The sequence below is a fragment of the Rissa tridactyla genome, chromosome 8 (assembly GCF_028500815.1).
Source record: "Rissa tridactyla isolate bRisTri1 chromosome 8, bRisTri1.patW.cur.20221130, whole genome shotgun sequence".
Lineage (NCBI taxonomy): Eukaryota > Metazoa > Chordata > Aves > Charadriiformes > Laridae > Rissa > Rissa tridactyla.
Window position 1 is genome coordinate 7,238,485 of NC_071473.1, and position 12,240 is coordinate 7,250,724.

Sequence of the window (12,240 nt, forward strand, 5' to 3'; positions counted from 1 at the left end):
TCTCTGCCACTGGGGAATGCACAGAACTGGGGAATGTACCGAACTGTGCTTCAGATGTTGCACACAATAGACATGTTCTTTAGGATGCTTGTAGGAGGACTTGCCTTTTAATTGTCCTTAGTTGGATACAGGTATGTGCAACTTGCAGTGGGAGCTGCTGTGTTTTGAAGACATACCTGGTTGTATAATTGCATCCCTGTTTTACGGTCATTAAATACATATACGTTTTGTTTTGGGAGAAAGGAATGTCAATGTGAGAGATACAGCATTTATTTAAAAGTTTTGTAAAAAGATGAGGTCTGGACATAATCTGACGTGAGCAGATTGACTTGGTGCTTGCAGTTTAATTGGAATCTAAGATGGAAGCTGTTTAAGAGAGGGGTTACAGAAGAGCTCTGGGGGTGTCTTCAGCTCCATGGAACGTACCCAGAGTGTCAGAGGACAGGAAGGGTCAGAGGTGCTTCTTGGATTCCTTCAAGATTTGTGAAAACATAATGTTCTCTCAAAAAAACAAGTCCTAGAAATCCCTTGTCAACAGTCTGTTTGAGCCTACGCTATCAACTCTGTAGGACAGGTGAAAACCAAAGCATTGAATCCAAGTTCACCCAAAGTCAAAAATATTTGGAGGGATGGTGTACAGAAATACTAATTGGATGGAAAAGGAAAGATCAAGGAACCAGTTAGTTGAGGAACAAGCCTGATAGCAGAGTATCAGTGTTCTTTTGTTTGTGATTATTTGTATCTTTAAGATGTTGATTGAACAACTGACAGCAAAATGCCAAGGCTTATTAAGATTTGTCCTCTTGCAGGAAGAGCTGATAAACTTGGTTGTGATCTCTCAGCTGGCTCACATTCCAGAGGATAAAGACCATCAAGTCCGAAAACTGGCCACTCAGCTACTCGTAGACCTGGCTGAAGGCTGCAACACACATCACTTCAACAGCTTGCTGGATATCATAGAAAAGGTGAGGCAGGGTTTGGTCAATTGTCGGTAGCATCACCACATCTTCTGCCAGATCCTCTTGCTGTGACTGCGGAGACTAACCTGTGGCTGTTACCAGTTGCGTGGCTCAGCAGGGTATTGTAACACGGCTTTGGAGCATGCAGATCTGAAGTGCAGAGCAGAAGGGTGCTTTAGAAACCCTGTCAATGCACATCACAAGCTCCCGGACAGGGCTAACAGAATTTCCAGCAAGGATGACTTGCTCTAGTCTTTCCTGACCTTCCAGGATGGAAATAAAGAAAAGATGTGTTGCAGATTTAAACCATGCACTGCTTTTCTTTTAAAAAGGTGGCTGCACATTCTCTCTCATCTCCTTCTGAACTGGAAGAGAGGGACTTGCTATCGTATTCAGCTTCTTTGGAGGATGTCAAGACAGCAGTTCTTGGACTCCTGATAATTCTTCAGGTAAATGCTGCAGAGCATTAAACATGTCTTCTTCAGAATAGTCTTCTGCTGGACTTGGCTTTTTAGCTAACCGTTCTCTCACTATTAAATATTCCAACTTTTTTTTTATTCACTTAATGTTTTCTTGATTTTGGTCATTCCTTTTGCTTTTGGGTACTGTATGAATTTGCTAAATGTTTTATTTTCTTAATTTTCCATTGTACAGTGAATAGGAGCACATTTTCACATGCTGGGGGCAGATGTGTTCATAAACTAGCAGAAACAGAGTGGTTCGTAACCTTGAATAGATCCGTTGTGTTTGGGTAGCGTGTCGTGAGATATGGTTAAGCAGTTGTGAAGGGCTGGTTGTTCCAGCCAGTGCCCTCCTGGAGCCAGGCAGAGTTGCTCTGGAGCCTTCACAGAGGTTCGGTCCAGAGCCATCTCTTCATCTTGCTTTCCAAAGCAAGTTTTTGCTTTGTTTTTCTTGACTTCTCAGTGCAGATACACATTTCCGAATAACAAGTGTCAGCCTACCTTTTGATTTGTGTTTCCGTTCCTCTGTAGACAAAACTCTACAGCTTACCCTCCAGCCACGCAATGCGAGTGTACGAGATGCTGATTCACCATGTCCAACGTCATTATATATACGCGTACAGCCTTGCTGTTGCTAGCAGCATCAGATTGCAGGTATGAGCAGTAACCTATGCTTTCAGCTCGAGAGCTGCATGCTGTGTTTGGAATTCTTGGCTGTCAGGTGGGGAATGTGGGCTCTAGAGCTTGGCAGAAGTAGAATTAAATGTTTCTTGGCTAATAAGAGTATGTATATGTATTGTAACACCAGAAGTGATCTCTCCTACAGAACTAGCCACAGCATCTATTAAAAATCCCTTTGTATTTCTAGAATCATAGAATCTTCATGGTTGGAAAGGACCTTTGAGATCATCGAGTTCAACCATACACACACACAAAAAAAAAATAAAAAAATTCTAGAAGTATCCCATAAGGAGATGGGAGAGTATTCCGCTGGCTTGGGTTTTGAGTGATTCCAGCATATTCTCTGTTGCAGGTATTTGATTTCCTGCTGATGCTTCGAGCTGACTCCCTCCACCGTCTTGGCCTTTCCAACAAGGATGGAGCAGTGAGGTTCAGCCCTTACTGTCTGTGTGATTTTGTGTAGGTTTCTCATTGCATTAAGCAAAAGCTGTTTTCCAGACTGCTTGGTATTTTTGCACGAGCTTAATGGCCCATCAGTAGCAATCTGCAGTTTTCTAAATCTTCCAAATCCTGCTGAATCAGTTGCTAGACAAGTCTGTAGTTACAGCCTAGGATTGTCTCAACTAATAACTCATTGGTGAATTGTTCTTACATATCACGTACCTACAGAGCTCTCAATCTGAGACATGAAATTTCTGTTCCTGCTCATGAAACTTCACAAAAATATTAGCAATTTCCTGCCTGAAACCAGTTTTCACATTGAGGTTTGATTCAATGATTTGTACAAATATGACTATTTTTGTTTTTATAGCTTGGTCTGAAGTTCTTGGTGTAGCGTGCCCCAGAAGATATCTTTCTGAATTTGCTAGGGCCTGGATAGAAAAATCCTTAACTTGACCAAACTGATTTATTGCTGTCTGTCTACTGGGCAATCCTGTGGTTTTTAATCGAAAATGCAATTTATATTCTTGTTCGGTTATTCAGCTGGCTAGGGTAGCACTGTAAGCCACGTGAATAGGCTGTTCTGATCTTGATTTTACATTACATGTATTTTTCTTCCTTTCTATGTTGTAGAGAAGCAGAGAAGAGGGCTTCTGAGAAAAAGCCGACTGGTACGCTCTCTCCGCCTTCAGGAAGTCCCAGTGTACCTTCCCAAAACGCCACCATTCGTATAGGACATCTGCCGTACTCGATGGTCTTTGGTGTCCTTCTGCAGTGTTTGAAGCAAGTATGTCCTCTCTTAATGACAGTTGTCGTCTTCATGTGAAATACATCAACTTAAACGAGCTGGCTGGAGAATTCTATCCCAGAGTATCTAAATGACATCTGAAAAGCAGTACGTAAATCCTCCCTCTTGGGCAGAATCTCTGTAATCGTGCAGCTCTACAACCACCAGTGGGAGCACCAGTTCAGCTCTGCAGAAACTAAGCAAAGCTTTCGTTTCACTCTGCTTCGGAGCAGCCAAGAGCAAAAAATGTGTTTGTTAAACAAAGATCAGATAAGTCATCCTTTCTGAAAGGGCATTTGGAACTAAAAAAAAAAGAAACCCTCTTACTGCAAGTTTTTGAAATATTTTGAAAATTGATAAATGTTTTGGTTGCTAATAAGCTGTAAATATAAATGGTTCAGTAGTGTTGTGTTGGACGTAGTTATGTGCTGAGGGGTTGTCTTGCTCTGGAGGTTAATTAGTGCTAGTGGCTGGGAGACTTGAATATTGGCTCTGTCTTTTTGAGCTCAGTCAGATGTGGATACAAGTTGTCTTCCAGTTTGCGGTGCCAATATTACACCTAGAGCTGATGACAGACGGGAAGTAACTTGTGATAGCTAAATGCCACTTCTTTTTATGTAGCTACCATGACAAGACATACATCTGCCTAGGAAATGGCACGTTGTCTGAAATTCGCTGGGTCTTACTTTCAAACTGACCTGAAATTGTAGAAAAATTTTCTACCTGAACTTTTTCTTTCTTTCCAGGAGACAGACTGGAAGGTGTTAAAGTTGGTCCTCAACAAATTACCTGAATCCCTTCGCTATAAAGTGCTATTTTTAACCTCTCCTTGTAATATAGACCTCCTGGCCTCTGCACTGAGCTACATGGTAATGCCATGCACCCTGATAACGTATAATCACCAGACCCTTAGTTTGCTTGAAAGTTGGGTGGTTTTGGGTGGTTTTGGGTGGTTTTTTATTTAGTTTTGGGCTTTTTTTCCTTGGGGGCTTTTTAAAGTTTTTTTTTTTTTCTTCGGTCTAGTATTTTGAAGATTAGCATACCGGTTGTTAATCCTCACTCACCTTCCCTTTTTGTGAGGATTGTTTTAGGTACAGAATTAGGTAATAATGAGTGTTTTTTCTCTATGTATGTATGTATACATTTGAAAACGGAGCTATGGGCGGTGGTTGTCTACTGCCTTTTAGAGGGTATTTTTAGTGTGAGGTGTTCTAACTTAGTGTGATGTGTCAGCTCACAGACAAAAAGACTACCGACAGGCTTCATGGTACCCCAGAAGGCTTTTCTCGCACTGATCTGCATCTGGCTGTAGTCCCAGTACTGACGGCATTAATATCTTATCATAATTATCTGGACAAAGCTAAACAGGTATGGGGAAAGTAAGAGGGTGTAGGGGGGGACGGGGCCTGAGCCTGAATGCTAGAGCATTTTCTCATACTCGCTGATTAGGAGACTTAAATGCAAAGTAGCACTGCCCTTTCCCGTTATAAAAAGCTGCATCTGCTGTATTTGGCGGGGGGGGGGGTCAGGGGTGAAAAAAGTACTTTGCTAACTTTGTGCAGGAGTAACTGTTCCATCAGTTGGGTTCGCTGTTCTCCGTCCAAACCTGATCCCGCTCACAGGTTGCTGAGTGACTTTGCCTTCTGCTGGAAGACCCCAATAAACATAAAAATCCTGTTTGATCAGAAACTTAAATATTAATTTCTAAAATGTTTAGTTGACTAAAGTCTCATCTTAATATTTTGGCCTAGAATACATGCAGCATTATTTAGGGTTCTGTCTTAGTGCATTTTGGACAAGAATTCATATGCATCATACAGGCCTTGCAGTAGCAGTACCTTGCAAGCCTTTCTGAAATGCTAACTGAAGTCAGGAGATGGCACATCAGAGGTTTTCTCTTTCCTTGTATTATGACTTTTTTTTCTTTTTTACTCTTCTAGCGCGAAATAGTGTATTGCCTGGAACATGGTCTTATTTATCGCTGTGCAAACCAGTGCGTCGTGGCACTCTCGGTCTGTAGTGTCGAGATGCCCGACATCATCATAAAGGCGCTTCCTGTCTTAATAGTCAAATTAACTCACATTTCCGCTACAGCCAATATGGCAATCCCTCTCTTAGAATTCCTTTCAAGTAAGTTGTAACGTTCTTTTACTTTTGTTCTTCTATAGTTGTACATGTATTGTTTGCACTGAATATGGGTATTTTGATTGTTAGTCACGTGGAATGCATTGTGACGGTTTTTTGGTTTTTGGTCGTGCCCTTGCACCATCTTCAAGATATAAATCTTTGCTTATCTCTTGTTTGTTACTGCTTTTCTTGCACACACTGAAGAAAGAGACGTACTTCGTGTAGTGCAGCCGTACAGTGATGGGAAATACGAAGCTGCTTTCTCCACCTTGCCGCTTATAACTGAAATAGCGTGAAATGATACCATGATGTTAACTTCCATGTCAGCTGATGATTTAGAAGAAACAAACCAATTAAAATTAAACTGAATGGTGATCTGGAATAGTTTGTGTCCGGACCTCACCTGTGTTGTTTTTTCTTCTTGAACTGTTCTAGCTCTTGCAAGGCTGCCTCACCTCTACAGGAACTTCGCAGCAGAGCAGTACGCCAGTGTGTTTGCCATCTCCCTGCCATACACAAACCCTTCCAAGTAAGTTCATAGTGAATGTGCTGCTTCTTCAGCTGTAAAATTAAGAGAATGAGACATGCTTCTTTTGTAGTACTTCTTTCATAGTACTTGGGTCAAGTTATTTATAGGATATTGCTCATTCTGGTATCTCCAGGCTTTTTCTGAAAAAGGGACGTATTCACTTTGGACAAAATATCTGTTTTTCTTGAACAGAACTTTTGAGTTGTTTTGTTGTTGTTGTTTTTTTTTTCTTTATACTTACAGTAGCTAAAGGAACAGTTCTGTTTCTCAGATTGAAAAGTCCTTCTGTTCAGTTCTGGAATGGCATCGTAATGCAGCATTAAACTCTGTAGAGATCTTTCTGCTGTTTTAGGTTTAACCAGTACATCGTTTGCCTGGCCCATCACGTGATAGCTATGTGGTTCATTCGGTGCCGCCTTCCCTTCCGAAAGGACTTTGTCCCCTATATTACAAAGGTAATGGACACTACTGAATCAAACAGTACTTAATAAAAATGATGACTTAAAAACCGGTTTGAGAAGTTTAAAGGTTCTGTTTGAAGCGAGAAAAATGCTACTTTTCTTGTCAACACCTTTTTCAAAACTGACAGTGAGTTCTTGTGCATTGGCCCCTGATTGCAGTCTTTCAGCTGCACGTCCTAGCCGTTCAAACTGTGATCTCTTTGTCTCAATTGACAGGGTTTGCGCTCAAATGTCCTCCTTTCCTTTGATGACACGCCTGAGAAGGACAGTTTCAGGGCTCGCAGTACAAGCCTGAATGAGAGGCCAAAAAGGTACATTATATTTGACTCCAGCAGGGTCCTTTGTTCCCTATTCTAGTGCTCACACCCTTCCCTGTGTTTTTCTGAAGGAGGCTGGGTCTAGTTATCCAAAATCTGTCAGTGCATTTAAGCAAGCAAAGTAAACCTCTTTAGGTCAAGGGATTGTTAAAAGACAAACTTAGGTTGGTAAGAAGCTGGAATCAAACCAAGCTGACAGTCTGATGGTACATATGAGGGCATCACTGGCTGTTCTGTAAGCCTTTGCAGTAAGGTGTGGGGCTTTTTGTTGTTAATTTTTGAAAATCAACAGTTCTTTCAGTTTGATGTGTGTCAGTACAATGCTACCAGAGATGGAGAAGTACAATGGTACTGGAGAAGTACCAGGTAATGGAGAAGGTAATACCAGAAGTAATAGAATACCATGTTCATATTGATAGTGTTAACTCCTTTTGATTACTGATCTGTAATGACTATTTAAATGATTGCCAGAGAAATCATTGTGAATAGCAACCTGTATAAATTGAGTGAGACAATGCTGTGTTTTTCCATAGAGTTATCTGTCAAGTCAGCGTGCCGGGTAGCAGACAGCTGCCTTCTGTGTATCTGGGTGTCCTGATCCTTTTTTTGAATCTTGCAGCCATTATGTCAGTTTTAAGCAAAGCCTAATGTCTTTAGAAGTCAGAACGGATCTTGCCAGCAGTCTTTCAAAGAAACATTTGCCGAGATAGGAAAATATTCCTTGGAAGGCATTCAGGGTTTCCCTAATGTCCTTTTACCTGCAGGGCTTACCTAAATTGGTTCACTTTAACTTGCTTCAGTGTTAATGTGCAGTAAGCATATGGTGGCATTTGAACCCTGGGGAAAGTGCCTCTACTTTTAACTGCAAGGCTCAATGAGTATCTTGCAATGAAGAAACACCATCCCTGCCCTAATGCTATAGCTGTAAACCCTGTTTTGTGTTTCATCTCTCCCATCTCCTCCTCTTTCATTCAGAAACTTGGAAGAGAAGCCTTTTGACACTCGTCTCTCAAATTAGAATTTCAACTAATCTTTTTTTCCCAAAATCTGTTAAATTCTACCAGGTTGGAATACTACTGTATCTAAAGGCTTTTGCTAACGCTGCTGGATCGCTCTCCACAGAAATCTCTGCTAAGGAGCGTGGGCTGTACTCGGGCAGCAACCCGAAACACCAGAATGGCAGGATGCCACTGCTTCTGAGTCTGTCTGAGCTTGGATTCTGGCCAAGTGAGAGAGGAAATAGCTTCGAGCAGATATCTGTTTCTTTGCTTGAGAAGCTTGTGTGCTTGCCTTTCACTCCTTGAGCCCAAAGAATAAGCATTTCTGTGCCCTAGTGAGGTGCTGGGTGTTCCAGCAGATCAAGATCCCAACAGTTCCCAAGGTTGCTGAATGGCATGACGTTGGTGTAGGTGTTTATCTCGGAGTATGAGCCTGTGCTCTCTGCAGTCACATCTCCAGTTGTGGCCAAAAGTGATCTGTCAGACGTTGTTAGGAGAAGGACAAATAAATTCTGATCCCTCTGGGTGGCTATCTGAAATGTAATAATTCATTGAAAGGAGGATAGCAAATAAATCATGGTTAGAAAGAGCTAGAAGGGTTAAATCGATATCTGCATTTTATGTATGGGGATGTGAACTGCTGGACCAACTGTTATGTCCAAATTAGTACTGGGCCAGACGTGCATCTCAGCTCTGACTAATTAAACTGCCTCTTAGATGTTAATTGCTGTCATCTCCTACATATGGTTGGCACCCAATAGTGTAAAGGCTTATCTTCCTTTCTGTTCCAGCTGAAAGTCAAGTGGGTTACCTCGAGGCACCTGAAATAAGATAGCTTGTTTGACAGAAAAAGCATCGTGCAATCAGCGACAGCCAAGAGGATGTTTGTTGTCTTGCCCTTCCGTGAGAGCAGAGAGCAGGATCAGTCTCCTATAGACGGGCTGAGTATCCCCCAGTGTCTTGAGCGGAGCTAAGGGGCACCTCGGACTGGCCCTGGGTGTTTTTGAGATTCAGGGGAGAAACTCAGATTTAGGCCAGGCCTAACAGAGGTAGAGATGGCTGACGTTCCTGTCTCTCGTAGAAAAATGTGCTGCTATCTGGTATTGGTAAAGCATTTTAGGATGTGGTCTCTGTGGAAGTAGTCAGGTTTTTAGCCATGCTGAAGTGGTGAGATGGGGTGGTTGAACTGCACAAAACTTCTCAGACTTGAGAAATTTGTGCCAAATTAGCATCAGGTGCTTTTGCCTTTGTTTAACAGCGCAGTATTCCAACTATCATTTCAATCAGTTTTTTGTTTTAACTTGTACTAATTTCATTTGTTTTGTAGCACGTTTAAAATCTTGTTTTCAAAATGTGGTTTGTCTTTTTAATGCTTTCAGCTCTGCTTGTTTGTACGTTTTAATTTTTGTTTTCCTTTTTTGGCATTTGTTTTATTTTACATCACCCTCCGGGATCCCCCAATATTGACCCTGTGACCTGTGACCTTTCAACCTACATCCCTACAATGATTTCCTCCCTTCCTGTGACCTCTTTTGGGGCTTGGTGCTTCTCCACCTAGTAGTTTAAGACTAGCCAAAAATGCAAAGCAAGGCTTGAATAACTCTCCTCCAGTGAAAGAGCTGAAAGAATCCTCTGCAGTTGATGCCTTCCGATCCCGCAGCATCAGTGTGTCTGAACATGTGGTCCGCAGGTAGAGGCACTTTAAATGGGGAGAATCCAAGAGCAACTCAGCACTTGGAAATTTTACTTCAAGGGTGGGTGGAAGCAGGGGGGATTTGCATGCGGGATGCTTGCATGACTTTGCTACGCAATAAAAAAACGGCCTTAGCCACAGTCAAAGGTTTTGGGAGAGTATCATGGATATCCCATGACTTCCCAACGCCCGGCTGTTGGGTTGTCGCATCACACCCTATGTTGCGTATGGTTACTTTGCCCTGTTCTCTGATGCCTTAGCAACAAAAAATTCTATTTGCAAAGTAAAGATGGTAAAGGGGGAAAAACAAAGAAACAGACACTAAAAAAAAAGGGGGGGGGAAAAAGGTTGCATTCTGTGCAAGTGAGAGTCCTGATTAAAAATCACTAAAACTTCAGCCTTCTAAGCAGTGACTTGCCCCAGGAGAGGCTTTTGATGCTCTGCAAACTTATGTACAAGCCCTCCTCCCAAGCTATGAGTTATAATAGTTCTGGCCTCAGTTTAGGATTTGTTCTTTGAGGCAAAGAGAGCTGATGGAAGTATCCTGGTCTAGAATATGATGCCGTGAAGACCTTAATTTGTCTTTCCGTAGGGGAGTGAAGTGTGTGCTCAGCCCATATGAAGCCATTGCTTTCACGACAAAAGAAAACAGGTTTTGATTGCAGACATTGATTTGCACACATGAAAGATGAAACAGTTTACGCTTGTTTTTAAAACATACTTCTCGATCGCTTCCCTTGACTGTTAAACTGCTGTGTTTAACATGTTTGTTTAAAATCTGAACCTGAAGATTTGTGCCTTAATCTGTAAGGATTGCTGTCAGTGGAACTTGATTTTCTGTGTTTTTATTTTTTACTATAACTATATGGTATTTGGGGGAAACACTGAAGTGACTGAATTGTGAATACAATTCTGGCACTTCATTCTCTGATAGCCCCATTAATCTGTTAGGTGATTTTCTTCTCTTGTATTTATATGTAAATGCTAGCAACTAGAAGTTCAGATAATTACCCTTAGTGAATGACAAAGAAGCTGCCATGTCATGAAAAATTTGGCTGTATCTCAGCTTAGTTTGTATTATGATGGTATAAGGAGTCGTCTTAATAAAATACTGCAATCTAGCCTGTTATTGCAATTGTTTTAAATTGCATTGCTAACTAACTTGGCTGATTTGAAGGCAGAGTTGCTGTCTATTCTTGTGCCAATTTCCTGTTCAGAGTGCAATTTTTTTCTACTTCAAGTTAAATTAGGTTTTACGTAGCTATTGAATTTGGAGGGGAAAAAAAAAATCAATATATGAAAGGGTTGCAACAGAGAAAAAAAGCAAATCAAATTATAAAGTTAAGCCTGGAGTGCCCCAATTTATGGCTCATGGGCAACATGTTGCCTGGGAAACTGCAGGTGACGGGACGCTTGCCCTCACTAGAGGTTAGCAAACTCAAAGCATGGTGCTACCGCTCACTATTTGCTTGGTGCACTTGCCCATGGGCCACCAACATCAGAGAGCACTGGCCTGACCTAGTCAGCTGGCAGACATTTAAATGTTTCTTGGTCTCTCAAGATAAAGTACACTTTCTGCAATGACGATCTATAAAGCACAACATGAGGCTGATCCAAAAATATTTTTATAATGGCCTGGGTTAATGTCTGGCCACCTCTCTCATGCGGCACATGCATGTATCGCAGGTTGTTCTGCGTCACACTGTCTTTCGGGTGACAGGGACAAACAAGCATTTTGCAATGTGATCTGTCAGTTGGAAACATTCTCTTCTAGTCGGATACAAACATCCATCACTAGTTCAAGCCTGGGCTCTGCGGATGAAAATTCAATGGCTCAGGCTGATGACAACTTAAAAAATCTTCACCTGGAACTCACTGAGACCTGTCTGGATATGATGGCTCGATACGTCTTTTCCAACTTCACTGCGGTGCCTAAGAGGTAGGAGTCAGTCGGTGACGATGGGAGAGATGGTTTTGTTTGAGGTTCATATTTCGCTTTATTAGTGGAAAATTACCATGACACATCTGAGATTCTGGCAAGCCCAGGCTCTGAAGCCATTCCTCGCAGATAAAATCTGGCTTGGCTAAATATGAAGTTAAATGAGAGAAGCCCGTTGGAGCCAGCCAGCTTTTGCCTCGTTCTTGGAACTGTCGAGAAGGAGATGCCTTGAAGGCATGCTGTCTGTGAACAGTGCTTTGCTCCTTGTCCTTGCTGGATAATCACAGTCTTTGCTGCAGAACCGAGTGTCGTGCCAGCTGGCTTCAAATGCAGGGCATTTACTTTTCTTGTTAGCCCTTCCCAGAAGGAGTCACACAGCTCAGATGTGGCTCGTTCCCTTCTGCTCTGTGATGTGTGTCCAGTAGTACTGCTATCAATCGATATTCAATCCGGCTCATCCCTTATCCGGGTGGATGTGTGTGTTGACGGCCAGGGGCTATGTTAAAAATGCTGTATAAAGAAGGAAAGCAGGCAGCACCTCCTACATAGTTACATGAAATAAGCCACCTGCGTAGGCTCTGTGCTCTGCGGTCTAAGAGCTCTGTTCATCACAAATGTGTTTTTAGGTCGCCCGTGGGTGAGTTTCTGTTGGCTGGAGGAAGGACAAAGACATGGCTCGTTGGTAACAAGCTGGTGACCATCACTACAAGCGTTGGAACAGGGACCAGGTCCCTGCTTGGCCTAGACTCTGGAGACCTCCAAAGCAGCACAGAATCAAGGTAATTTTTGCTCCTATTTCTAGAAATTTCCACCTAACAAAGTCACTTAAACCACTATTACAGTGTAT

The 12,240-nt window shown here is 42.1% G+C and overlaps 1 protein-coding gene across 10 annotated transcripts in view; it reads left to right on the forward strand.

The window, feature by feature from the left end:
- The window catches only part of TSC2 (TSC complex subunit 2), a 34,567-nt gene that overhangs the window by 8,973 nt on the left and 13,354 nt on the right, over positions 1-12,240 (forward strand). For 6 of the 10 annotated variants that reach the window (XM_054210494.1, XM_054210490.1, XM_054210493.1 and 3 more), the window contains 14 exons: positions 810-965; positions 1,292-1,408; positions 1,952-2,074; positions 2,454-2,560; positions 3,176-3,329; positions 4,076-4,198; positions 4,563-4,697; positions 5,270-5,459; positions 5,892-5,985; positions 6,338-6,440; positions 6,663-6,757; positions 9,320-9,451; positions 11,229-11,393; positions 12,020-12,172. In XM_054210494.1, coding sequence (XP_054066469.1) covers positions 810-965; positions 1,292-1,408; positions 1,952-2,074; positions 2,454-2,560; positions 3,176-3,329; positions 4,076-4,198; positions 4,563-4,697; positions 5,270-5,459; positions 5,892-5,985; positions 6,338-6,440; positions 6,663-6,757; positions 9,320-9,451; positions 11,229-11,393; positions 12,020-12,172 — 1,847 coding nt within the window. The remainder of the gene's footprint in view (positions 1-809; positions 966-1,291; positions 1,409-1,951; positions 2,075-2,453; positions 2,561-3,175; positions 3,330-4,075; positions 4,199-4,562; positions 4,698-5,269; positions 5,460-5,891; positions 5,986-6,337; positions 6,441-6,662; positions 6,758-9,319; positions 9,452-11,228; positions 11,394-12,019; positions 12,173-12,240) is intronic. The other 4 variants (XM_054210489.1, XM_054210496.1, XM_054210497.1 and 1 more) reach the window with 2 other exon arrangements.